Consider the following 27,517-nt stretch of genomic DNA (forward strand, 5'->3'; position numbering starts at 1 on the left):
TGACTACTGACTTTGTTCATGAGGTCTACTTAATGTGCCTGGGTAGTGGCTGCATGAGTTAAAGCTCTCATAACTCTGTTGAACGTATCCAGAGTTGTTAATAAAGGCTATCAGCCATAAAGCTGTCAGCTGCAGACATCTATTTCTGTAATTAATTCATATTTAAAAACAACTCACTTTTAGTTGTAGGTGTAGTCTTGATAACTTGGAAATGGATTGAACTAAACAAAAACAGAGTATTCATTCAAAAGTGCGGGTGGTGGGAATAGATTCTGCACCTTGAGATGTAGCATAGGAAATCAAACCTCATTTGAAGTAAACGGGCCATTAGTAGAGAAGTGATGGGTATGGTTGCACAGCTGAGGGGGTGAAGTAGGCCATGAGTTTAAACTGTAGAAATAATTCTGGAATAAGTGCATACATACGCATTTAACTTTTGAAGATACTAGAGATACAGATCTTGAGATATCGGATGAAGGAACTTGAGATACAGACTTACGGTCTTACTGACTAGCTCTTAGGCAACCCTTGCCTGGAGTGTTTTTTAACCATGTTAAGTTCTAAACTGACTAATTGTAATAATGTTCTACTGGGTCTGGCTGGGGTGGAGTTAACTTTCTTCATAGTAGCCGCTATGGTGCTGTGTTTTGGATTTGTAGCTAAAACAGTGTTGATAACACACCAATGTTGTGGCTATTGCTGAAAGGTGCTTGCACAGCATCAAGGCGTTCTCTTTTTTCCTGTTGAGTCCTCCTCTAACCCTTGAGTAGGTTGGGTATGGGCAAGAGATTGGAAGGGAACGCAGCCAGGACAGCTGACCCAAACCTGCCAAAGGGATGTTCCCTACCATATGATGTCATGCTCAGCAATAAAAAAAATGGGATATGTGAAGAAGAAAGCAGGAGAGGTGACTTCTAGGGTGGACATTGTTCAGAGACTGGCTGGGGCACTGTTTTTCCTATGGTGGATGGTGAGCAATGTCCTTTGCTTCACTTGTTTTCTTGGTTTTGTTTGTTTTGGTTTGGGGATTTTTGTTTACTTGTTTCCTCTTTCCTTCACCTGTTAACTGTCTTTCTCTTGACCCATGAGTTTTCTTGCTTTTGCTCTTCCAGTTCTGTGCACTTGGTACAGTTCTTCATCAGATCACTAATTTAATCTGTTGAGATTAAGGGATGATTTGAAAGTGATACTTTCAAGGAATAATGCGGATATGAGAGAGTATAATGTGTAGTCATGGCAGCAGAACCTAAAATATTTTATTTGATTCCAAGAGTGAAAATGTAAAATGTTCCTTTCCATTTGGAAGGAATAATGAACTCCAGATGTGTTCCTTGGAGTTCTGCGAGCATCATGTTTTTGCATCTTTGTTGACTGGGATCCTCCCTGCCTTCTATTAGTAGCTAGTGAAGCTTGAGAGAACAGGTCTGGTTTGATGGCCAGCAAATTTTACCTTTTGTGCATTTTAAATCTAATACTAGTTTGAATGCATGTCTCAACTTCACTAGAAGTTCCACTGGAGACTGAGGTGAAACACTTGCTTAATTTTTCCCTGTAGACCTGTACCTCTGACGGACTGATGTGCTGTGGGAAGAACTGCAAACAAAGAGTAGGAAATAAAAAAAATCATCCATCAAAAGTATAAATAGAAGTGTTTTATAGTTAAATCTCTATTCCACAGCTATGTTCTCAACACTTTTGGTACCAAATTTGAGCCATATGATTCTCTCAGCTCTACCAGATTCTATTTCAGAAAGAGATAGGATTTTTGCTTGGACTTGCCAAAAGATTTCTTTATGGTTATCTCGTCCCCCTTTTAATGGGCTATCCTACTCTAGGGTAGGGTAAGACAGAAATTTTTTTTAAAATGAAATTCTGCTGTTCTTTTTTTGTTGTTGTTCTCTTTTTGATACAAACTTACAGAGACCAAGGTAAACGAAAAAACAGTAACCAGAGAATATTTCAGGTAAACTAATAAAACAGTGTTAAGTGACTTCAAATGTGATTCTTTTAGAATTCCCGTTACTACTGTTTGTAGTGCTTTCTAGTGATACTTCTGTCAAGTTGCAGTTTTTATTGCCAAAGTTAGTTCTCAAATTGTTAGCTTTGAAATGACACATAGCCATCAAATGAAAATACATTTTCTAAATATGTCATATTTCTTTTCAGTACTGTTAAATTATGAAGGCATTTTGAGGTCCTAATCAACAATGGAGGAAACGGATAGGGAAGCAGTTGCAACGGCTGTTCAGAGAGTAGCGGGAATGCTTCAGCGTCCTGATCAGTTGGATAAAGTGGAGCAGTATCGCAGGAGGGAAGCTCGTAAGAAGGCTTCAGTAGAAGCTCGACTCAAGGTACAAAGTTTGATAAACATGAGTGTTCACGGTGCAGCACAAATGTACTTTCTATTTTTTTCCTTTTATTGTTTTCTTCTACAATTTCATCCAGGGAGTTTTAAACCATGGACTTTAATTTTTGTTCTGTGTGCAAAACAGAAACTTTGCATCCTGAAAGTAACACAAACTACTGCTGTATATCTTACTGAAATTTTATTCAAGCTTTTAATGTGTTCTTACATCCTGTAACTTCTACAGTTTATCTATGGACAGCTATCCTCGTGCTGTGTAGCCCAGCAGCCAACAGACCTTTCTCTTAATGACTGAATACTGAACTTGTAACACAAAATTGATGATTGCATCTGAAAAAGATCAGTCAGTTTAGTCTCCGACTTTTACATAGGTTTATGGAAAATAGCTACGATCTGTCACATTCTTGTCTCTTGCAGAAGCGTACCCCATCATTTTTCCCCTCCTTCACATGTGTACATGTGAGTGCAGGCATGCACATGCACACACACAGACTTAGCATGAAATATGAGTAAGCTCATCCTGCGTTTAGTATCTGAATATTACAGAATTCTGTGTTCTCTTCCTTCAGCAGTACTTACTAGCCAGCAGTCACTTTAGACCGCTGTATTAAGTAATTGGAGTAGAGACTTAGAACGGTGTTTTGGGAAATATTTTGGGGTTTACCAGGTCAAAATAGTTGGTATACACTGTATCTAATCTTAGATTTCACTATAAGTTAGTTCATCTTACAACTATTTGAAGGCTCCTCCTTTGTGGGAGTCTGCATTAAGTAGAAGAGAGCCCGTCTTCTTTCACAGTGAAAAAATCTGTTAGCAAATTACACGTTAATTCTTGTCTGTAGCATAGAAACAAAAATTTTCCTGATGACTTGAGGTTTTAAGGTGGTAAAAGGGTAAAACCCAGGTGGACTGGGTTTTAAAGATTTAAGAGTGGAAGCATATACTGGAGTCCATTAATAATGGAGCTACTGTTTAGTTACTGTGATCTATTTATAATATATGAGCACAGTTATTTGCGTACTGGCTGCTTCAATAGACAGTGATGACTAAACTGTAAGTTTTGTAAATGCTTCTAAATCCACTTCATAGCTAGGAAGTTTCCTCATAATTTTCCTTAAGTTGCCTTAGCTTCAGTCATCTGTAGATGGTCAGAAATACCTGTTCCAAAAAGAAGTACAATACCGCTTAATCCGTTCAGGATATATTGCTGAAATGGGTGACTGTTAGTGATGCAATGGATAGCAAAGCATTTTTTCCCATAAGAATTACTATAATGGATGGGAGCACAGAGAGGATCTAAGAAGTCCTCTTGCTCTGTATTTAAATTGAGTACATGTATGGTGTTGGAAGATGGAGAGACAGGGTCATCAGCGTCATCAGCTGGAGGAGCTGCTGACTTTTGAGGTTGGATCTCTGTTGAAAAACCTCAGCTGCTTCATCTACGTGAATGAACACATGGTACATCTTTTAGTGTGAACATGGTGCTTCTTTCTGACTGGATATGCTTTCATTTTTGTCATCATTTTGTTCATATGAATCAAGCTAATCAAGGGTGAAGAGTGGAAAACCAGGGTAGTAGCTGTATGTCACTTACAGGGATGAAGCAGCAGAGATCTGGAATGGTGTTCTGCCCAAAAAACCCAGCATCTCCTCCAGTTGGTTATCCTCCTACTCTCTCTACATCCTATCCCAAATATTTAGTTATGTCAATTTCTTATATCCTTTTCTGTGTTTATTCCTGTGTTATATAAATTCTTATAGGAAAAACTGCTTTGAAATGTGTCAAACTCACCTGCTTCATGTGTGAGACTGATGGCAGTTAGAGAAGCGGTATTTGTAAGGATTGGTAGCGGAACTCTGAAATGATGGGTGGATAAGCACCAGCTAGCATTGGAGGCTGGTACTTCTGGGATGAAGAGCTGCTTGGACTCTATTCCAGAGCCTGGAAAGTTAGGAGCATTGACAGCCATCTTTCTTTGTGCACATATTCAGTCAATGGGAGAATTTAGGTTTTGGTTTTCTTTCACCCTGAAGAAATACTGTATACGTGTCCTAGGAGAGTTCCTAGGTCATGGGTTTTCCCGAGTATAAACATCCTTGAATCTTCCACCTTTTGATTCTTCGCTGCTGTGCAATCATGAATTTGAGCCATAGGGCTCTAGGGAGACCAGGCAGCCAGGATCCTGGTTCCATGGCTTGATGTTGAGGGCTATCACTTGAAAAGAGATAAAAATGAAGTTTTGAGTCCTGTTCCTAGCATGGCTTGGGTTTGTTTTGATTTTGTTATTACAGGGATGGTCAGTCCAATCTAAGATGAATATGCATTCTAGGAAGCAAAGTCCACAATGCTAGGACATGCCTCACTCCCCACGCCCCTCTCCTGGCCCCGTCTGACTATTAGAAGACAAACTGAACGTGGGTGGATGTTTGTTACGGAGATCAGCGATTGTTTCTGTTTAACATAATCAAGTTTCTGCAAAAGCTAAATAGGCAAAAATTTGAACATGTAACACTTGTAAGATGTGCCTCAGAAGAAGTCAAAACATCAAATCAGAAGTATTGAACACTTCATGGTCATGTGATTTTTAAAATAGTTCATTATCAGCTTCAGAAGATTGTGTTTGAGTATCATTGAATTTCAGTATCCTAATTACCTCAGTTCCTGTAGGGAAAAAATGAGTTAATGCAGCAGTTCTGTAGATAAATGTTGTACAAAAATGCCTTACTGCTGCTTAATTGTATTGAGTCTGACAGGAAAATACATTTTTATCAATAAAATCAGCATGTCATAATTTGAAAGTACATAAATAAGCAGTTGTTTAAGAATCACTGCATTTTTCTGGGACTTTCCCAGTACATTTAAAACACAATAAATGTTGTTCATAGTTACCAGGATTTCCTCTTTGGCTTCTAGTAACAGACAGAAAGTTCCATGACCGCCCAAGCTTTTTGGCTTTAAAAGTATGGCAAAAAATGTGTTTTGAGCTTAGCAAAATGGTTAGTGCCTCATTTTTTTTACTGGTTACTTCAAGTCCTTGAGATACAGTACTGAGTTTTCACTGGTGTCTGGCCTTTGGCTTGTCTTTTGAAGTCTGTTATTTCCAGTTTCATTTTCCACTCACCTGATTTAGTCTTAGTCACATCTCTTTAAAAATACATACATAAAAAACCATGCTGTGGATGTGTACTGGTTTCTTTCACTCAGATACGCACTACAATGCATGTTCTGTAAGATGTCTGGACTGTCAAATGATATTCAGGACTAATAGCCTATTTGAAAAGTCATACTTCAAGTGTCACCTGTGACAAGAGATATTTGTATCAATAACCTCTCTTTATGCCAAAATAGTCTAGTAGTTGGATTGTTGGTCTGGTTGTTGGTGTTTCACAGTGTTGAAATTTAATTCAGTTTGGGGTTTTGTTGTTTTTTGTTTTGACTGGATTCCTTTTGATTATTTTGGCTTTCTGGCACCATAGGCCAGAGGTTTGTGTTTTTTTCAGAACACTTCAGAATCATTTTTTGGGGTGTTTTTAGAACGTTTTCCGTTGCCAATCAAAATCTGTAATTGCTTTAGTAAAATACTTTTTCGATCCAAGCATTTTGTTGGAACATCTGGATCAGTTTTTTTCTGTTATCTCCCTTTGAAATGAATTTATGAAGGAAACGCAAAGATATCTCATTCTGCCTTCCCGTGATCCTGGTTTAATGTAGATTTATAAAGCTTTAATATAGATTTATCTGCCTAAGCTCCTGTGTTAGCTTTGTGGGTGAACCAGTTGTATCTAGGTCCTTTAAAGCTAGATACAACTTCAGAACTTTAAAAAAAGAATGTGTGCACACACACAGTAAGTTACACGTTTTTAGTAAGCTATAATATTACCTTGTCAGTCAATTTATCTCTGAAAAATGTTAGATACTGTGAATGAAAATTAATTACTAAATGAAAATTAATTCTTAAGAGATGCTGAAAACACATAATGATTGATATGAGTTCTTTCTTTGTCTTTTTGTATTTAAGGCAGCAATCCAGTCGCAGTTAGATGGAGTACGAACAGGTTTAAGTCAACTGCACAATGCACTGAATGATGTAAAGGACATTCAGCAGTCGTTGATAGATGTCAATAAGGACTGGAGACAGAGCATCAACACCATAGAAAACCTCAAGGATGTTAAGGATGCTGTAGTGCAACATAGCCAACTGGCAGCTGCTGTAGAAAATCTCAAGAACATCTTTTCAGGTAATTCAATGTTCTTTATGTAATCTGTCACATACTGAAGGCACTTCAAAATGGTACTAACAGCTGTAAAGTTATTAAGTAATGTCCATAACTTTAAACCTCACTGAGAATGAAGAATTAAGGAAGAATCACCTACACATCACATTCAGGGAAGCAGCTGGTAACCATTTAATATATATCGAGTCTAAATTGCACTGTAAGAACTTCTAGTCTGGCCTATCTCATCAGACACAAGTCACAAAGGAGCTTCTTGCTAGCAATCAGTAGCAGGGGTAACATGTTCAGTATAAAAGACTGAAATATGCAAGTGGCGTGTACAGAGAGAAAAATTTGGAAAGATCTGGAATGTTGCCAGTGAGTTGGGCACCTACAGCAAGCCTGTTGAGTAAAAATAGTCCCAAATGATTTTAGCAAGCAAAAATTTTTGCGAACAAAGGCAAAGTAGGAAACAGCACAGAATCCAGTCAAAGATTCCCTGGCAATCTTTCTCACACAACAATTAGGAGCCTCAAGGATTTCCATTAATGTTACAAGCCTAAGTATAAACTACCTGAAGTTCAGTTTCAACCGTGCACAATCTTTGCTTGAGAATCAAGCACCACAATCACAGAAGCCAACTCATGCATAAAGAAATTATACAATGGGAGACACTTCTTCCTTGCATGACTGCGTAACTATGAAGGTTTGCAAAATTAAACATTATTAATGTGGTGCAATGAATACTGTAAAGATAAAGAAAATGAGATTACCTCTGTCCGTTTTTGCAGGCTTTTTGGTGCACATTCCATTCCATCCTGAATCAGGATGAATTCCTTGCCAGGGCTTTTCTGGTTATAAGTAATTTTAAGAATTTTACCCCTGTAATGGCGGCTAAACCTATCCTACCTGTTTGATTTAATTTAAATAGTCTTTTATCTCCCCTTCTCTCCTGATAGAAATTCACAAAATGTGGATATAAAAAAAAATTGTTTCCCAGTCATACCAGGTTGATTTGATTAATCTCTGTAAGAGTGTGTCGAACTACTACAGTACCAAAATGGGATATGGTGTGCAACTTAGAGTAGTATTTCTATTTACATGCATTGTCTTGTAATAAGAAACAAAAGAACAACAAAATTCTGTGTATTCCAATGCTGAGTTATTTTGGGAGTGGTGTTTTCTTTTACACTGATGAATGCAATTGAGACAATAAGACTTTTCTTTTCTGGCATTCTGAGAGGTTTTTAGTGTGAAGCATTTCCCCCCAGGATTGTTAAACAGTATAATTGATGATAACTTCACTCTGAGCAAAACAAATGTTTTATAACCCAAGTGGTTTTCATCATGATTAATGATTCTGTGTAACTGTATTTTCAAACCGTTTTTGCAGGTGCCAGTTTTATCACTAGCTGCCTTGTTTGTAGTGACAGTTTTTCTGATGAGATTTTCAGTTCTTTCCCCCCTAGGATCCTAATTCTCTTCTATAGTATTCCTCAAATACTGAAAAATAACGAAGAAAAAACATCTTTTAGCTTAGCAGCATAGATAATTATGTCTGTTCTTCCTGTGTGCCTTAGGCAGGCAAGAACTTTCTTCAAGAAGGAGGTAAATTTCAGTATTTGTTGGGTATATGCAGCCTCAGGTTCAACAGGGTGACTGACTTTTAGTCAGACAAGTTACTAGCTTTCTTATACAAAAGGCTTGTATTGCCATTTGTTTCATGGTAGACTTTCATGGACCCTTTTTTTTTTCTTTTTTTTTTTTTAGGCGGGGAGCGAGGGAGAGAAAGGAAATTGTGTTCTGTTGGCACTATGATCTTAGTTTGTTTAGCCACCGATCAAAATGGAGCATTATAGTTAATAAAGTATGAAGATACATAGCATTTACTAGCAATTTGTAATACTTCAAAATAATTTACTTTAAATTATTTCAAAAGAATTACTACAGCCCAGATTGTTTCCTAGTGCTTTTATTGCCTTGTATTTATTTTTTGTATTTTGATTGTGTTGTTTTACTTTTTTTTTTTTCCTTCCTTTTTGCTGTTCAGTTCCAGAGATAGTCAGGGAGACCCAAGATCTGATTGAGCGAGGGGAACTTCTGCAAGCTCATCGAAAACTGATGGATTTAGAGTGTTCTCGTGATAACCTGATGTATGAGCAGTATCGCATGGACAGCAAAAACACACATGACATGAACCTCATCCATACATACTTTGGGGATATGCAGAAACTTTCTGAGGAGTTGGCAAAGCAACTTTGGATGGTGGTTCAAAGATCTCTTGTTACAGTCCGTCGAGATCCAACCTTGCTTGTTTCTGTTGTTAGGATAATTGAAAGGGAGGAGAAAATTGACAGGCGCATGTTAGACCGGAAAAAACAAACTGGGTTCATACCTCCTGGCAGACCAAAGAAGTGGAAAGAAAAAATGTTCAACATTTTGGAAAGAACTGTGAGCACACGAATTGAAGGCACTCAAGCAGATACTAGAGAATCTGACAAAATGTGGCTTGTGCGCCATCTAGAAATCATACGTAAATATGTCCTTGATGACCTGCTTGTGGCTAAAACCCTGCTGGATCAATGTTTTCCTCCACATTATGACATTTTCAACAAATTGCTAAACATGTACCATCAAGCTTTGTCCACCCGCATGCAAGAGCTTGCTGCAGAAGATCTGGAAGCAAACGAGATTGTTAGCCTTCTAACTTGGGTTTTAAATACATACAAAAGGTAAGGTCCCCGTATCTTTTCTGTTAGCAATAGTTGAGAGTAGGCATGCAAAATACAGTTTATGTGCTAATATTTGTATGTCTGTTAATATTTACGAAGATAAAACAAAAGAGGGATAACAGTAAAGAACTTGCTGGTTTCATATTTGTTATGTATTTTGCTTTCTGGAAATTGCTCCTTAAAACTTGTTTGCATTTTCTAATATGTGATTTTTGAGTTGCTTGGTAAGCTTCAAGTTTTAATTCGGTTAAAGACTTGCTTGAAGCTACAGTCACCTTGTATTTGTAGGCCAGTTTGAAGTATTGGGAAGAGCAGAAGAGACTGAGAGCTAATGTGAGTGAAACAAAATGTTGTTGGCCACAGCCCCAGAAGAGTTGTATGGTTCTTAACTTTCTATTGTTCTTTTTTACAGGGGTTGGGACTGTTTCAGTGTTGCTTCATTACTGTTAAATGGAAAGAATGTAGTAACTTCCTTCAGGTTTTCTCTCAGAACTCTGTGGTGATTTGTTTATTTAGAAGAATTTCTGCTTACAGGTTGTCTCCTGTGATACTCTTAAACTCTTTTCTTTGGGATTTATTGGGATAACTTAAGCATTATTTTTTTTTTTTTTTTTTTTTTGATCCTCCAGATAGAAACAGCTCAAATGGCAACTACTTAGTTTTTGCTGGCATGTAGTTACTAGGACGACTGATTTGTTTGGGGAAAAAGTAATGCTAGCCTTTCTGTGGCTCATGACTGTAATCCTGTTCTCAATAGCTGGCATTGACCCAGAGTCTGCACTGTGTACACTTTTGCCGTCTTCAATTGTTCAATCTCACTAGTTCAACAAATTGGATGCTCTGTAGGTTTAGAGTATAATACCATAAAGCAAATAGGTAGGAGATGATACTGTTCTGTAGAATTTTTATAACCATCTTTAAGATTCATTTTGTATTTAGAACTCCGTGCTTTGTTCTACACTTCCAAGTTCTCCTGGTTCTCTTGCCTGCAAGGAACAATCAGGAGCACCCACTAATGCATACTTACATACCTGTGCAGGGTATATGACAGATACAGCCACTAATAAGGATACAGCTACTGATCAGATAAAGGAGCTCAGTTCATTGGCCTTTTCTTCTTTGTTAACAGAAGGCCAGAGGAATAACTCCACAATGAATGATAATCAGAAATCCGTGAATCCCTCTGCTTATAGGGGCGTGGCCTAGGTGCGAGGTTCTTCACTTGTGTCCTGGGGCTGATGTTCCAGTAAGAGAATTCTTGGTCTTAAAATTTCCCTTCCCCCAGAAAGTAAAGCAGCTTGCTATTGAGTTGGACAGTTCAAAGCTAAAATCTCTCATTCCACGTACTCCATCATAGGAAGGGCAAAGGGAGGGAGCAGAGCCAGTGTTGCGTTTATTTACAAAGCAAACAAAACTTGCTTTAGAAGGAATGATTCCTTTTAGATATGTGGCCTGTAGCACATGATGGCAAAGTCTTGTAAAGGAAGTGAGACACTGAGAGGAGTAGATAGAGTACAAGGTATCTGAAAATACACTTCTCCCCAGTATATCCATGTAACAAGTGTGATAGAAATTAGAGGAAATATCTCAGGAAAAAATTAAGACTTTGAGTTTCCCTCTTCTTGAAAGAAAACTTAAAAAAAATAAAAGGCCTGAGAGGGCAGTGCAGTAATTGTATTCTTATAGATTATGATACACTGTTATAAAGAGGATGATAATTAGCTCTTCTGTATGTTTGTAGTGGACAGTGGCAGAAGAAATCAGCTCAGGCTTGTGAGTGGGAAAAGTGCTTAAGCAGGATACTTGCAGAGCTTACCAAATCTCAGTTGCTGAACATCTGTTAACACCACAATAAACAATTCTCTATAGGGCTGTGTTTATAATAAACTGTGAAGGAGGATGGCCTATATGACATCACGAGAACTGTGTTTCTGTGACATTTCACCCTCTTCTCCCTGTATGAAAAATAGGTTCTAAATTGCTGTTACATTCCTTGTTCACTTTTCATGGAACGTTGTATGGTGGAAGATAATTTTTTCCATTCAAATCTTTCTCTGTTTTTATTAAATGTCATAGAATATTAGAGGGAACATATAAATTTGTATATTACAGCTGCACTTTAAAACCAGCTGAGAAAATACTCACCAGTTAAGAGAAGCAATGAGCGTTTTTTCCATGTAATGAATTGGTAAGAAAGCCATACATAATTTCTGCTTACAATATTTGCAAGACGGGAGTTTTAAAAGAATCACGTTCTTCACCAGAGCATGTGATGGAAGCTGTTTTTAGAACTGTATTCAACTCATAGCGGAGAAATAAAGTGATGCTCTGTGTGGAATAATAGCCTTTAATATTTGAGTGGGATGCAGTTTTAATGTGCTAGATGTATTTTGCTTTCATATTTAAGTCAATGAGTGCTTTGGAAACATACTGCTGTTACTGTGTTGAGAGCAGGACGCTAATCTGTGTTTCAGGGAAAATACAAGTCTTGTAAGATCCCAATGCCCATATTCATCACATCATTTTATCAGATACTGATCAAGTGTTGACAATACTGCTAAGAGTTCAACAGCATTGCTACTGACAGTGTCAACAATCTTCACTCTAAAGAACAGAAGGAATGGTACTATGTATCTAGCTGGATGCTGTTTTCTGGATTGAGTGCCTCTTTTTACAAGACAGAGCAGGATTGGTGGCAAGTCTGGTATGGGAGGCAGAATAGCAGCTTTGTAAAACATTAGTTTCCAGATAAGACAATTCTCATTGAAATTTCAACTTGATTATAAACTTCCTGTTGAAGGGAAATTACTCTTCCCTATATTTAGAAGCCTCCTGACACTTCTAACAGGGTTGTCTATCACTTCCTTTCCCGCCAACACTTCGGTTGTGGCAATCAGGACCGAGAACTTGTGTATAGGAAGAATTTTTGGTTTTGGGGGCTGGAAGTAGAAGCCTGTGGTCTTTGTTTTGGGGTTTCAGTTGATAAGCTTTGAGAAAGATTTAGTGTCTTTGTGGCCTTGTGAAATAGGGATAATGATGGTATAATAAGGCTAGAAATATTTTCTAATATGGCACACTGCCATAAACAGCTTCTCACATTTCCCATGAATAAGCCTAGAGCAGGTCCTGCTATGATGTGTTTTCTTTATGTAAACAGCAACAGAATGGAATTCAGTTTTGTGAATAGCTTGAGCCACTTAAAATATCTTCTGTCTCTTTTCTTACAGGCTCAGGAAGACGCTACAAATGTGAAGTGTTCAGTTACAGTAGCTTTAATGGTTTCAAAGACAAGAATTTTGTTTTTTAAGTAGCTAGCCATGGTGTTGTTTGGGTTTTTTTAGTGCCTTGAATTTTTTTTCATGATATGGAAGCACCCCTGTGCTGACTCACTGCGTGTACCCAAGAGCACAGCTTTAACTTGCAGAAATATACAAACTAAGCATTTGTTTAGTTTTTTTTTTTTTCTCTAGAATTTGTGGCTTCCTTCTGAAAAGCACACTAGAAATGGAATGCGAAACAATTTATTTTGTTATGATTGATTATATTTCCATCAACTTTCCAGTGTTAATAAAGCACTCTCTGAAGAGCGTGGTTTTGAGTTATTGATTTTTTGAGCATGAAATATTTAGAGTTCTTGCTATCTTGTGCTTTGGCATAGCTTTTTTGTTTGTTTTAGTTACACAAGCAACTCATTATATAATCTTATAATATATAGATGCAAAATATCATTGTAAAGTATTAATTTTATATAATCCTTGTCAAAATATTTTGAGGGTTGCTCTAGTTTCTTTCTAATCCTATAAAATCAAGAATTTTCCTTTGCAAGCAACTGTAGCTAATGGTGCTGTTAAAATGCAGTACCCATGAAGTGCACCTTTGATTTGGACTGCAAGATGCCTCATCATCTTGTATTAGATGTCTTCTTTACCAATACAGGAGGCATTGGTAGATTTTCTTTTACTCTATTTTAACTTTGATATGATATGATACAAGTAGCAAAACAGAAACTCTTCTGAGAAACTCTGAGGAGAATATTTAGTACTTTTCACTGCTCTTACACATTCGGAATTTCAGAATGGGGAAGATGTCTGTCATCACCTCTGAAATTTAAAAGACATATAAAAGTGTCCCCTATTAAGAGCCCACAGGTTGAACAAGTTTTTATTCAGTTTTATTCAGTCTTAAACAATCGCTAATTCTTGTTCATAAAAGTTAAACACATGAAAGGGTTGAATATTTTAAAAGTCTGTAATGTGTTTTTTTAATATATGCTGGGCTATAGCTTTTACATCCTGTTCTTTTATATAGTGTTATTTACATTCCTTGCAAATGCATTTATTGTTGCAGTTAGTATTAAGAACTTTTTGAAACATACGGGTATTGGAAAATTGCGTTTTACAATGGTCATACTACAAATAAAAGCTGCATAGTTCTTAACTTTTTATCTAATTTTTCTTTACTAATCTGCAATGTTGTTTTTTGGGTTTTGTTGTGTTTTTTTTTTTAAACTTAGTGCAGAGATGATGGGAAATTCAGAACTGTCTCCTGAAGTGGATGTAAATTCTCTGAATCCTCTGATTTCACAAAACGTGGTAGACCAGCTTCTCAGCAAGTATATGTCAACACTTACTGTGAGTAATAATAATGCAAAGACACCTTTGGATGAGTTTATAGGTGCATTAGTGCCTCAGTGCTTTTCCTCCATCAGAGGGAACTAATGTGACATTACTTTTATAAATTTTCATATGCTATGTGTAGGTTTGTTTATAAAGTTATAATCAGGTGATTTGGCCTGCAAGATGCCTCATCATCTTCTATTAGGTGCATTCTTTACCAATACAGGAAGCATTGGTAGGTTTTCTTTTACTCTATTTTAACTTTGATACAAATGTGATACAAGTAGCAAAACAGAAACAAGATGTAAATGATGACAGTTCAAGGAATAATTATGCTTTACAGAGTGTATTAATCATATTTTATTAGAAAGGAAGGAATTCCAGTGTTCGTATGTCTAAATTCATAGTGCTAGTATGTTAGCTATTACTACACTTAGAAGCCCCTAAATGCAGCTTGGTCCCTACAGTAACTACGTCAACGTTTGATATAGATGTGATCGTTTCAAGGTAATCAGGATGTTCATATTTGCCAGTTTGATTCTTTTAACAGTCTTTTTCCTTTTATGCCTGTCAACTGCATGAGCATCATTTCCTTTTGTGCATGCCATTACAAGTGCATCTTAAGTAGAAAGACACTGCTTCTTGGTTATCCTAAGAGTCACTGGAAATTGGTCAACTACATGGCAAAAGAATCAGTATGTGATTGTCAGGTTTTTAAATGTATTTTTCTTTAAAGATCCACTGTTGATTGTCTCTAAGACTGGATATTGGGATAGGTGGAACATTGGACTTGCTGTTCTTACATTGTTCAACTGAACTCCTACTCTTCCCAAGCAGAGGAGGGAAGTTTTTTGCTTCTTTGGATGTGTCAGCTACTAAAATATGTCCAGCAACAGTAACTACTTGGACTTGATACTCATCACAATAATATGAACCTATCTTGTTACGTCTCAAGGAAGTTGCCAGTAGAGGCTCTGCTTTACATTAGCTTTACTAGGACTTTTATGCAAATTTATTTTTCTGCACTTACCTTTAGGACAAAAAAAACATTGGTTTGTTTCTCAAGCTGCTTTTGGTTTGACTCAGGAAATGCCTTTGAATTCATTTTGTCCCCCCTTAAGATGAAAAAATATACCTATATTGTTTTTTCAGAAATGTTTTTTCCCTACTTACTGAAAAATATTATATACAGAACATTGTTGTATTTATATTCTATAAATAAAATGGGGCAAAACTGCTATTCTGTTAAACACAGAGTGGTTTTCTTTTTCTGGTTTTGATTTTTGTCTGTATCTTCTTTTTAAGGCAGAAATTACTGAAACTGCCTATTTGTTTCACAGGATTCAGCCTGATCTAATTCTCTACACATCCCCGCTTATACTTTAATTCTTTTGATGTTGTGTTTAAAACTGTTTATAAACAAAATACAGCTTGTTCTGTTTGGGTAAATGAAAGTAAGTTTATAGTCGCAATTAGAAAATAAATATTGATGTTTAAGTGAATAAAAAATGTCTCATTTTCATGAGAAACAAAATACTAATAGATTTTAACAGATTTCTAATAGATTTTTTTTTTTTCCAAGCATCTCAGCTTGAAAAAAAGTTCTTGTAAATTATGATCTTAAGATGAAATGTTGATGTACCCTGGGATGCTGGCTGAAAAGATTAATTCTTCCTTACAAGTCATATCTCATCAGAGCAGTTCCATGCTTATGAGGAAAAAAGATAGTACATCGTTTCACGTAATTGAAGATGGTACTATATGTGCTTACCAGCTACAGCACTTGACAGGCCATTCACTGTAGTCAAAAAGAGAAAAAGATAACTGCAGGTCTGTGTTTGGTCAGCAGCCTTTCTTATGCAGGAAGATTGTAGAGCTTTCAGTTTCTTCCTTTATCCTATCTGCTGATAAGACTTTTGACCAAAAGATACTGATTTAATACATTAAAAAATGTAAACATTTAAAAAAATAAATACATATACCTATTTTAGACTTTTTTGCCCTTTCTGTACGTGCCTACTGGTCATGTTTAATTTTGCATTGTAGGGCACATTAATATACCTGTTACACATTGGAAAGAAAGATGAACCTTTATATTACTAGGGGTTTTAACTATATGTGAACAAAGTAGAAAAGAGGCAGAAAACTTCAATCCTTTGAAAACATAGGGATAATTATTTTAGATAGAAATCAATCTAATTAGATACCTAGCAAACATGCTGGTCTTTACTGCGTACTCTTGTAAATATGTCTGTGGTATCTGTGTCATGCAAGTGATCAGAAAACTGACTTAATCCAGTTCTAAAAACAGTTGTTCTTAATGTCCGTTTGCTGTATAATGTGCTTGTCAGATGGGAAGAGAGCCAACTATGGCATCTCCATCACTATTTTCTTCAGCGCTTAAGTTCCAAGAAACAAAACTTATTTAATCTAATCATGGGGTTTTGTCCCAAGGGTAACAAGCGTCAGTTTCCTAAAATGTAGGTAAAAGATACTACAAGCAGATATGTGCTAATTTTCCTAAATCAAGTATTACCCCAATTTTTTCAGTTGTTGAAAAATTCTCTTTGAAACCTAAAGCCTGAGGCTTAATAAATGCTTCCAAAGTTAGTTAACATGTTGATTCTGACAAACTGACTTGCTCTTTGTGTTTGGAGCACTCCCCTTCCAAAATGTGCCTAAGCTTCATTCAAACTACACCACTTGTTTACCGGTACTAAACTTTGTCTTTGTAAATGCAAATTTTAATTTGTCTAAGGTACCGGTATCCTGGAGGGATGACAAGAGTGGTCAACATTATCTGTTACTATGCCGCTCTTCATTATGGAAGTGGCTGCTGTTCCAAATGTTATAGTGGGGTGTTTTTGTTATGTTAAGTTAAAAAAATCTTCTCTTTTTCTTGTTTGCTTTATTTAATGTAGTCTAACATCATTGGCTGGCTACGAAAAGCACTGGAGACAGATAAAAAAGACTGGATAAAAGAAACTGAACCAGAAGCAGATCAAGATGGGTACTATCAGACTACGCTCCCAGCTATTGTTTTTCAGGTATAAGAGAGCTTGGTTATTCTAGAAAATCTACAGAAGCAGTACGTGAATTTGGGGGAATGGAGGGACAGGAGGGGAAAACCAAACTGTTTGGAATGCCATTGTTTCTATGTCTATTGCAGTATAGTTTGTTGTTTTCCTGTAGATTTGTTAGTTGGAGGGGTTCCTTCTTTTGAGGTTTTTATTTGCCTTTTTCACTTTAACACTTTGAGACTTAGTTCTTTATGTATAGATTGGAAACATTTTTCCTGGTCTATTTAATTGATATTTGTATTTAGTTAACTGCTTTTACTTAGGTCTCTACATGAAAATTTGTAGTATAAGCCTACCAGATAAGATGTTTGTAAGTTATTAGAATATTGTTTGTTAATATGGTGCTGAGGTAGTTAGGCATGTATTTGTTCCTATAAATTATTCATTATACTAACACCTTAATACTGGAAAGAAAAGTTCTGTTGAAGATCAAAAATGGTGCTGTTTAAACACTACTTCAGTTGCCATTAATGCCTGTCCAAATTATTAAAGAGCCTCAAAACAGAAAAGATAGGGATATTAAAAAAACCAAAAAACAAAACAAAAAACACAAAAAACCCAACCTGCACCCCCCCGTTGTTGGTATTAGAAATGGAAAGTTTTTAAAGTGGTCTTTATCAACCAGAAAAATGTCAGCTTATTATGCTCATTTTGTGATTTTTCTTTACAAATATTGTGTTAGGTACCTTCAGTGAAAGATAGATGATCTCTTCTTCCTGCATTTGTTTCCCACTTTATTTTTTTTCCTGCTTTATACCAGATTTTTGCTACATTCTTTCACATTTGTATTAGTGCCAAGGTTGACTTCATCTAATCCTTTTCAGAAGGCGTGTGATGTCAAAGAAACTGGTGGCAGATTGGCTCTAGTGTTGTGCTGTCAAAGGCTGCAGTGTTGAGATTCATGTAACAGTGAAACTTTCAAAATCATCTCAGCATAAAAACAGCTCATGTTTCCACCTGGCTTGTAGCCTTCCTTTCCATCCCCCTCCTCACAAACACAGTTCCCTGTAGGTCACCTAGATCTTGTGCCTAGTTGTGTTTCTAAAGTTCAGGCATCCCTTCTACTTCACTAATGTGAACTTATTACTTCCATATGTGGGGAAGGCAAAGGAATTTGTGTTATCAGATTATTCATTACTAGCTGCAGGAGCTGTAAAGCCGAATTCCTAATGAATTAGAAATATTAAGTACTTTTTTGCTGAAGAAAGAATGCAACTGTTTTCAGTATCAGGAGAAAACTGCAGCATACATTAATAGCTATCAATAATTTTTTAATTACACTTATGGAAATAGTGATTTCTGGTTTAGTCAGCAGCAATTGTCTGCACTTGTACAAAAAAGAGAACAAACAAACAAACCCAACATATGTAGAGCTGGTGCTAGTGAGAGTCTCCAACAACATAGGAGTTCTGTCTTTGTTTTACCACTGATAAAGGCCTCTCTTTATAACTAAACTATTTTTAACTTAGATGTTTGAGCAGAATCTTCAAGTGGCTGCTCAGATAAATGAAGATTTGAAAACAAAGGTACTCCTTCTATGTCTTCAACAAATGAATTCATTTCTAACCAGGTAACAAAATTTTTAAAATATAAATGCTTTATCCTGCCTCAGCCTCTCTTTGTTCCTACAGTTCCATACTTGTTTTTCCTATGGATATTTCTTTATTATTTTGTCTTTCTCCTATCACATCCGTACCAACCAAGTTTTTCTTCCCTTTCCTTTTCTTGCTTTCTTCCTCCCTTCCCCAGTTTCACTGACATTCTTCTGTGCTGGTGAGTGGCACTTTCAGTTCCTCTCTGCAAAGGGCTGTAATTTTTGCAGTCAGTTCCACTTTCTTTTTATATCTCAAATTTGTATCTCTTTCTCATGAGGAAGACAGAATACACCTCCTTGTCTGGATTCTGCCCAGAACAGAGACGCTAAACATCCCATGAGCAACAATCCCTTTATAAAATACTTCTAAAGGGCCTGACAGGCCCTTTTGGAGCATTTGGTCCTACAGGCGCACTTAAGCTATTACAAATTTCTGTCTGCTTAATGCCATTCCTTGTATATGTTACAGGTACAAAGATGAAGCACAGTTGTATAAAGAAGAACATCTTAAAAATCGTCAGTATCCTCAATGCTATGTTCAATACATGATTGCAGTCATCAACAACTGTCAAACCTTTAAGTAAGTCTGCATGTTCTTGCAGTATTATAAGGAAAAATATGTACTGATATTTCATTTGTAATACTACGTGTTCCCAGGACCTTCTCTTGTTTTGTATACAAAGGGAATTTCAGTTAAGGTAGTTTAGCGGACTAAACAAAGACAACAGGTTTAAATACATTACTGTTTTGAGAGGCAGATACTGTGATTGCTCTTGCCTTTGGCAAGCCAAGCCATTGCCCCTCACTGGTGAAAATCTGCTTGTTATTCCAAGAATTTCATTGCCAAAGAAAAATTTATCTTCAACTTTCAGAATTTGAATAAGTCATTTCAGTTAGTTTGTCTGGGACCTGCCATCATCTCTTCCATTTGGTCTCTCACAGTTCACTTTCATGCAGTGTGATCAAGGTGAACTGAACTGGAGAAAAGTAAAGATAGAGCTTGCCCTATTAAGAATATCAAAACAGGAGAAAGAAATTCTCATTGCTTATGTTTCAGTGGTCAGCAATCCAACCCCATGTTCATCTGTAGTTGCTGTCATTCTCAAGTTTACAAATCATCAGTAGTTTGTCACCAACATACAAGTAGTCTATGTTGATCGCTCTAAAACCATGCTGGAGAGTAAATTAAGTCTTCCAAAGCAAGCAGCAGGCATTATTTCCCCTTGCAAAAATAAGACTGTCTAGTATGTCTCTTTCTGTATATGTACTCCAAAAATTTAGTAGCAATGCAATTGTGCATCAGTGGATGATGAAAAGCATTGTTATTTGTCACAGAGAATCTATAATCAGTCTGAAAAGAAAATACTTGAAAATGGAAATGGAAGACACGTTGTCCAGCAGTCACACAAGCATGGATGCAACTTTAGACGTCATTGCCAAAGAAGGATGCTCTAGCCTGCTAGATGAAGTCTTCATGGATTTAGAGGTTAGAAATTTTTTTCCTTCCAAAAATCAGAAGTCTTATTTTATAAGGAAAAATAATTCAGGAATTAAGTAATTAGGAAGCCTTTTGATTGCTAAACACACTTTATAGGTGGTATGCTAGCAAAATGCCAGTAAATGTCAGTACTGTTCTTCACTGGTATAGTTTGCATGTAGGAGACTGAAAGGTTGCTCAATTGTATTTCACAGGATGACTTCAGGCAGGCGCTTTGTATATAGTGAATATCTTCTAACAGATTGTACTTAGTCTTATGTAGTTGAGTTTAAAAAATATTTGGGAAACTACTGCTGCCTTTACAACCTTTGTACAGGTGCACTACACCTATAATTAAGATAGTTAATTGAATCTAAAGGTGGGCCCTTTCTGACTGGTAATTTTCCATGTTTAAGAATTCTAGCTTCTTGTATAGAATCCCTCAGGAAAAAAAATAGTTCTTTTTATTACTAAAAAGAAATAGGGTGTATGGGGAGGGAGACAAGGAAATTAGAGAAATGGCGGGGGTGAAGAAAGATGCTCTGGGACTTCTTAGATTTGTAATAATATTTTGAACTAATGTAAACACCTTGAATGACTCACATTAAGAAAGATGTGGGAGCAGTGTTTATGTTAAACTTAGAGCTTTTAAGCAAAACCTTTATTTCTCATTAGCTATGCTTGTTGATTATGAGAAGTCACTCTGTCCACTCTAATGACCATTCTTTGAAATCCATTAACCTCAAGCTTCATGTCACTATTATAATTTATAAAATACCATGCTCTAATACGTAAAGAATTTTTCCTCTGGGGAGAACAAAGCAAGATGGATATGTAGATGTAGAGAATACTGGAATTATGCATTGTGGAGTTCTGGGAAAGGAGTAAAGCATATAGGCCACCAAGTTTGGTGTAGGCACAGGAAGTTTGTGGGGCCATCAAAGAGGAACAACTGAGTAGCCAGTAGCAGTTCAAGAAATCACGCATGAAGTTCCATTATCACAACAGTTTAAAAGTTCCTCATATTTAAAATTTGAATTGTCAGCTCTTAAACCTATTTTGTCCTTGGACCTTAATTTTTCTATTTACCATAGACGTTTAAATAGAGAATGCAATAAAGGATTTTAGAGAACTCATATGAAACAAATGCTTAGGTTAGTGCAGTTGGTTTACATACACACTCAGTGTATGTAAACGTACATATTCAGTGTGTATGTCAGTGTAGCATTTTATGGCAACTACCATTCTGACAACTGATCACATCACTTTCCTACACTAACCGTTTATTCCTTTTGAAGGAGTATAGTTTAGAAATGTATGACACTTAAAATTTTCTCCTATTTTTTTTTTGTAACAGCAGTGATATGATGAAAGTGTCAAAAATCTGTTCTGATCAATTGTTTTTTCCCTTCTCAGCCACATCTCAATGAGCTGATGACAAAGAAGTGGTTGATGGGGTCTAATGCAGTGGGGACTATCTGTGTCACTGTAGAGGATTATTTCAATGACTTTGCAAAAATAAAAAAGCCTTATAAAAAGGTAGGTGCAAAATAAGTCTATGATACTGTGCTAATGTACTCTGAATATCATGTTGCTTTGGAATTCCTGAACCCTGAATAGAATTCAGAATTAGAATACAGAAATTGGAATTGGTCGATCACTGGAAATGAAAAAAATGTTCATAATCATATTGCAAAAACTGAATCTTATATTTCTCTTATCTTTTTTGTTCACAGCCATATAATATTGTCAAAGACAGATCTGAGTTGCAGGATTTAGTCCAGAAAATGTATTGGCATTGTTAATAGATTGTATTCTTACCAGCTTGTACTTTTCTACCTCTCCTCAGGAGCTTGTAGTCAGATAAAATTAGCTCTTCTGAAATTAATTTTGATAGTTTGTCCTGTAATTACTTTTTTTACAAATGCATATTCTGTAATTCCTAGTTTTAATGTGTATGATGAGTTATAGTTCAATCGGTGCCATAAGGTTTAACAAATGCATAACTCATGTTTCAAGCGCTGTTACAACAGCATAATGTGCTAGGTGAGGTCATCTTTTTTTTATTATTATTATTTTCTTTCCTGTGGTCTGTCAAAGGGTATCTATTTCTCTGTTATCCTTTAATCTTTAGTATTATTGTACTTCTTTTTATCATTTATTGAATTAAAGTCAATTTTGTGTAGTTAAGATAGCATGTCTTAAATGATTCCCTAGGAAATATTTGAAGCTAGCAAGATCGGGATTTAGGTGAGGTCTTTGAACAAATCCTTACTAAGTAGTACTGTTTAAAAGCAGTACTACTATTTAAGCAGTAGTACCACTTAAAAGACAGTCTCAAAATCATACACTTACTCTTAAGAGATTGACGAGACTGCTCAAAATTCCTCTGATGACCTTTTAACTTTCAGTATTTGCAGAACCTAGAGGCCTTATTATATAAGTGAATACGCATTTTCAGTCCAGAAAAAGTACATAAAGGAAGTTAGGTCAGTCCCAGAATTAGTCTATATCCACGGAACAGCTTTCTTTTCCAGATTTGGTTTGTTGCTGAGGTAATAGTGCTTGTCATGAGTTTCTTTAAGTTTTAATACCGATTTCTGCAATCACATGTGTTTCATCATCTAGCGTTTATTGTCACCTTATGGGGAAGAAGATGATAAGCACATTTTTGGCATTTATCACACCTGCTATTCCACTGTCTTCCAGCATGAAAAAATCTCCCACACAAAACGCCATATGTTCAAGCACTGGATGGGACACACTCTTGTTTCCCTGGTTTGGGTGGGCTTTTTTTTCTGGTTTTAAAATGTTCTTGGTTAACCTTGTTTTGAAAATCCAGTTTTTAAAAGCCACGTCAACAGAGCACGTGCAAAAAGACTAAATAGCCCAACGGGAAGGACGCTATTCTGGAACAGGGGGGATCTTACAGTCATTCTGCTTTGTGGTTTTCGTTGTGTGTAAAGTGAGTGCCCTGTTGTTGGCTTTTATTGAGTGTTCTTTTTCTCAGTTGTAGTAGAGCTGTGCTTCTTCACTTACTTTTCAGTCGGATGGCGCATACATGTCAGTCTCACACAGTATTCTGTGCAGTTAATTTTCCTCTTTGTAATTGGCATCAATTCCACCAATGCAAGGGAATCCATCCCTGAACAACCAGTAAACCCTGGTATTTCTGCACAGTCTTGAGAGCAGCACTTGAAATCGTGTTTTCTGTGTCCTGGATGAGGACTGTGACTTCCAGTATTTTGCAATCTGTTGTTCTCTCTCTCTCATGTTGATTGAAACTAAAGTTTGATATATACTAATAAAGTATGATAAAAAGTTCGTGACTACCTGTTATGCAGGCTTTTTCTTAATCGTAAGTAACTTTGCCATTGTGCCTAGGGGGGAAAAAAAACCAACACCTGAGGACTTGTGGAATTTAAGGACTCTCCTTACATTAGAGTTGAAAAAACATGTAAAGGTTTGGGTGTTTGTTTTGTTCTTTATTTCCAAAGCTCAGAATTACTCTTACACCAATACTAGATGCTTCACTTAGTCACCAGTAGGTGAGTAAGACAAGTGCAGAACAGCAAACCGGTTGAGGAAGATCTGAGAAAGTGATTGCTGCTGGCTCTCCAGGCTTCTTACCAGACTTGATATAATGTAGACAAGATTTGCAGTGCTTTATGCAATGTACTGGAGTTCTCCAGCAGAAGCCTCTGTGATGGGTGGTCATTCCTTGACCAGATAAAAGGAGCAACCTGCAAGGTCAAGCACAGGTCTGTTCTGAAGATCATCCAAATTATTTCATGTTTGTTCTTCTATCTTTGGTGCTCTTCAGAAACAATTTAGACATGTCATTAGAGATATCTTGGGTTTGTTGTGTCTCTTTCTCATATCTGGCACATCCTTTTCATTAGGGAAGGACAGATTTTCATTTCCGTTAGCGTTGTGAACATCTAAAGCCACTCAAAATGTGTAGTATTATCAAAAACTGAGTACTGGTGATTAAGTGCAAGTACACATTTCAAAGACTCATAATTGTTCAAAGACTAAAAATAATGGCTACATTTGCAGGCATCACTGGCTTAATACGCCACCTTTTTCTTTTCTTTCAGACAATGACTGTTGAGGCCCATCGGAGAGTTGTTGTGGAATACATCAGAGCAATCATGTTAAAACGTATATCTTTCAAGAATGCAGAAGAGAGAAAAGAGGGTGCAGAAAAAATGATCAAAGAAGCAGAACAGTTCAGATTTCTGTTTAAGAAGCTTGCGGCTGTAAGTATTTGCTTTGGGTAATGTTGTTAACCGGGTAATTTAGAATAAACCACACATGTTTACTGCTTGGGGAAAATGGCTAGAGTTAGATCTCTGTGTCTCCAAAATGCTGGGTGACTTGTAAATATCAAGGATGCCAGCTGAGGGCACAGATGGAGTTTCTGAACACGCATGGGTCCGCTGCTAAAGTTCCTGAGCCCCAGTTTCTACTGCTTTCTGTTTATACAGCTCTCTGCAGCTGAATGCCCTCACAGAGATAGGTACCCTGAATTTGTAGTAATAAGTGAAAGAAAAAAGCAGTTGTTTGTTTAAAAAAAAAAACAAACAAACAAAAAGCAATAAAACAAAAAACCCACAAACAAACAAACAACAAAAAAAAAGTAATTGGGCTTTGCTTTTCCTGGCTGGAAGAAAGGGCGATACTGCATCAAACAGATGCAGTTAACTTATTACCTAAGTAGCGTGCAGTGTATTTATTTAGAATCAACAAGACAAGTATGTGACCCCAATATAAAAGATGGGCCAAAAAAGGTATTTGAGAAACAACATACAAGATAGGCCTAAAATGAATACTTAAGTCTTTTTTTTAACTGCATAAGGAGCAGCAATCTGTTGGAAAGCTCCGAGGACCAACAGATGACAAAATGCAAAAAGAATGCAGAGAAAAGATAAAGCCTGAAAAACTAGGGAGGGCGAGGAAGGGGAAGTTCATCTCTGCTCACTGTGGAAGATGTTGGGGCAACTCCTGCATTGGAGTCCTTCATTATGTGGGATCCTGTGTAAGATCTGTTTCAGATTAAGGCATTGATAGAAGAGGTTATGGAATAAATGGAATGAACAATAGCAGATTGGTGGGACCAGATGACCTAGAACTAAGAGCGCTAAAATAGTCCAGAGATTAAATAGATATTACAGTTCAGTTGATCAGTTGTTGAAAGCCGCCTTGGTGGCCAGATGACTAGGAGGAAGCTAACACAGGGTCACTCTTTAAGTAATAGTTTCAGAAGAGATCTGGCTTTCACATCAATTATTCGTACTGTTTATGCCGGCAAATTAGCAAAATTGTTTGTAAGCCATGACTTTCTTTACTGATATTCTGAGGGTAAGTCTCTGAATGAAGAAGAGGGAAAGAATGAAAAGTTTTATGGTAACAATTCACAAGTATTTTGTTTTCTTAATGTCTGAAAATTCAGATGTTTGGGGAATTCAACAGCATTGTTGGACAAAATACTAATTAAAGGTTTGTAGATATTGTGGGCGATTGCTTTTGTTGTGGGGATTTTTTTTTTTTTTTTTTTAAATTTTCATCTTGCAGGGTTCTGGAGAGGACACTGAAGGACTCTGTGACATCATTGAAGCGATTGCAGAGGTTATCAAGCTAACTGATCCTTCACTGCTCTATCTGGAAGTTTCAACTTTAGTCAGTAAATACCCAGATATCAGGTAATTCTCTCTGTCCTCACAGTCAATATAGATAGATAACATCATGGTTTCATGGTAGTCTTGGGCAAATTTTAAAACAATGTGTTTGTATTTTCCCTATTTTAGAATGTAGCCACTTTCTTATGAAAAATAATGCTAACATAAAATGTTTGTGAGCTGGACTAGAAGGTGCGTGTGATTCAGTATTCAGTGGTACAGCAAAGCAATAATGAAAATACTTCCATTCTGTGTTTTGGGAGAGTAAAATGTGTTTTAGAGTCCTAAGAGCAGCCAAAATAGTGCTTTATATTGAGCTGGAAAAGCTAGTTCTGAGTGACTAGAGATCTGATTAAGAATTAAAGTACACACCGACACTGAGTGAAACTAAGTGATATTTCTGACAAAATCTTACTTGTGTGGCCTTTCTTACTAATGCCAGTTTTACTGTTTTCCTCTGGCAGGGATGACCATATTGCAGCTTTGCTGACAGTGAGAGGCGATGCCAGCAGAGACATGAAGCAGACTATCATTGAGACTTTGGATCAAGGTTCAAGCCAACCAAATCCAAACTATGTGCCAATTTTTAAAGAAATTATAGTTCCTACTCTAACGGTGCCAAAACTTCTTAAGTAAATGACAATTCTGTGTTTGCGTGTCATTACTGGTCTGGGATCAACAGGTTTGAAATATCTGAGAGCAAATTTGGCAATGCTATTTTGAGTAAAGTTCAGTATACACTGATACTTGCTAGGCATGTTTCTTTCTAAAGACTGGGATGTGGGAAAACATAATCAGATTTCTGAAAGAAGATGGATATAAAGGTCATGTTTGAAGAATAAAGCTTCTAATGGCCAAGGGGCTTTTTACTGACCCATTTGTTACAGCCATTTTTGCTGTCAGCAAATACATTTTTCTTGTGGAATATGTTTGCACGGTGCACTGCAGTGCTGCATAAAGATACTTGTACCAAAACCAACAGAGAGCTGTATTAGTGCTGGGTATACTAACATACACAATACCTAAGCAGACTCCTTTAGAAGCGTCTTTATATGGCACTTCATTGAGCATTATATTAACATCCTCAATCCACTTTCACATTATACTTTGTGTATGTACTTACTTTGGTGTAAAATAGTTTATTGCAGAAAACTTAATTATGAAGTCAGTTTCCCGACTAAGGGACTGAATGAAATTGCTACTGTGCAATTTGATTATAGGGTGAATAAAGACACATGAGGTACAACTTTTTTTTTTTTTTGATTTACTAAAAACAGCACGTAAAGCACTACCAGTTCAATAAAACGTTAAATCATTGCTACCTACAGCTATGTATTCTTTGCATCCTTATAGATTGACAGTAGATTTAAATCTTTCTTTTATGTTCTTTGGTTGATTTGAAGTGTGAATAAACTCTGGATTTAATAGTTTTCTGGAAATATGAGATACTGTTTTTTATTTCCATGGTATTTTCAGATCAATGCTTAATGCTAATTTTCAGTATTATCTGTTTTAATTATAAAATACTACTAGAAAATTGTGAATTTAAAGTCAACAGAGTTGTCGGAGATAAGTACAAGAAAGACAGAACCCTACTTTGTTCTAATTAACGTTCTGGAGTTTGTGTGTGTGACATGTGACCACCCAGACCTTGTGCCATTTGACCCTTTCTTTACCTCTTTATGGACTCCTCTTTACCCTGAAGAGATACATTCAAGGTCAGCAGTTTGGACAAAGGGTAAAACAAAGATTGTGGC

At 36.6% G+C, this 27,517-nt stretch overlaps 1 protein-coding gene across 5 annotated transcripts in view; it reads left to right on the top strand.

Annotated features, from left to right (window-relative positions):
• Nucleotides 1-27,199, top strand: part of EXOC3 (exocyst complex component 3) — a 28,126-nt gene extending 927 nt beyond the window's left edge. For 4 of the 5 annotated variants that reach the window (XM_074576433.1, XM_074576436.1, XM_074576437.1 and 1 more), the window contains exons 2-13: nucleotides 2,167-2,351; nucleotides 6,385-6,604; nucleotides 8,631-9,312; nucleotides 13,826-13,943; nucleotides 16,850-16,975; nucleotides 18,478-18,578; nucleotides 19,072-19,182; nucleotides 19,938-20,088; nucleotides 21,496-21,618; nucleotides 24,180-24,341; nucleotides 25,657-25,784; nucleotides 26,225-27,199. In XM_074576433.1, coding sequence (XP_074432534.1) covers nucleotides 2,208-2,351; nucleotides 6,385-6,604; nucleotides 8,631-9,312; nucleotides 13,826-13,943; nucleotides 16,850-16,975; nucleotides 18,478-18,578; nucleotides 19,072-19,182; nucleotides 19,938-20,088; nucleotides 21,496-21,618; nucleotides 24,180-24,341; nucleotides 25,657-25,784; nucleotides 26,225-26,396 — 2,238 coding nt within the window. In that variant the 5' untranslated portion in view covers nucleotides 2,167-2,207 and the 3' untranslated portion in view covers nucleotides 26,397-27,199. Of the gene's footprint in view, nucleotides 1-748; nucleotides 971-2,166; nucleotides 2,352-6,384; nucleotides 6,605-8,630; nucleotides 9,313-13,825; nucleotides 13,944-16,849; nucleotides 16,976-18,477; nucleotides 18,579-19,071; nucleotides 19,183-19,937; nucleotides 20,089-21,495; nucleotides 21,619-24,179; nucleotides 24,342-25,656; nucleotides 25,785-26,224 lie in introns of all 5 variants that reach the window. The other variant, XM_074576434.1, reaches the window with a different exon arrangement.
• The last annotated feature ends 318 nt before the right edge of the window (nucleotides 27,200-27,517 follow it).

This window comes from Larus michahellis, chromosome 2 (genome assembly GCF_964199755.1).
Source record: "Larus michahellis chromosome 2, bLarMic1.1, whole genome shotgun sequence".
In the NCBI taxonomy this organism is placed as follows: Eukaryota; Metazoa; Chordata; class Aves; order Charadriiformes; family Laridae; genus Larus; species Larus michahellis.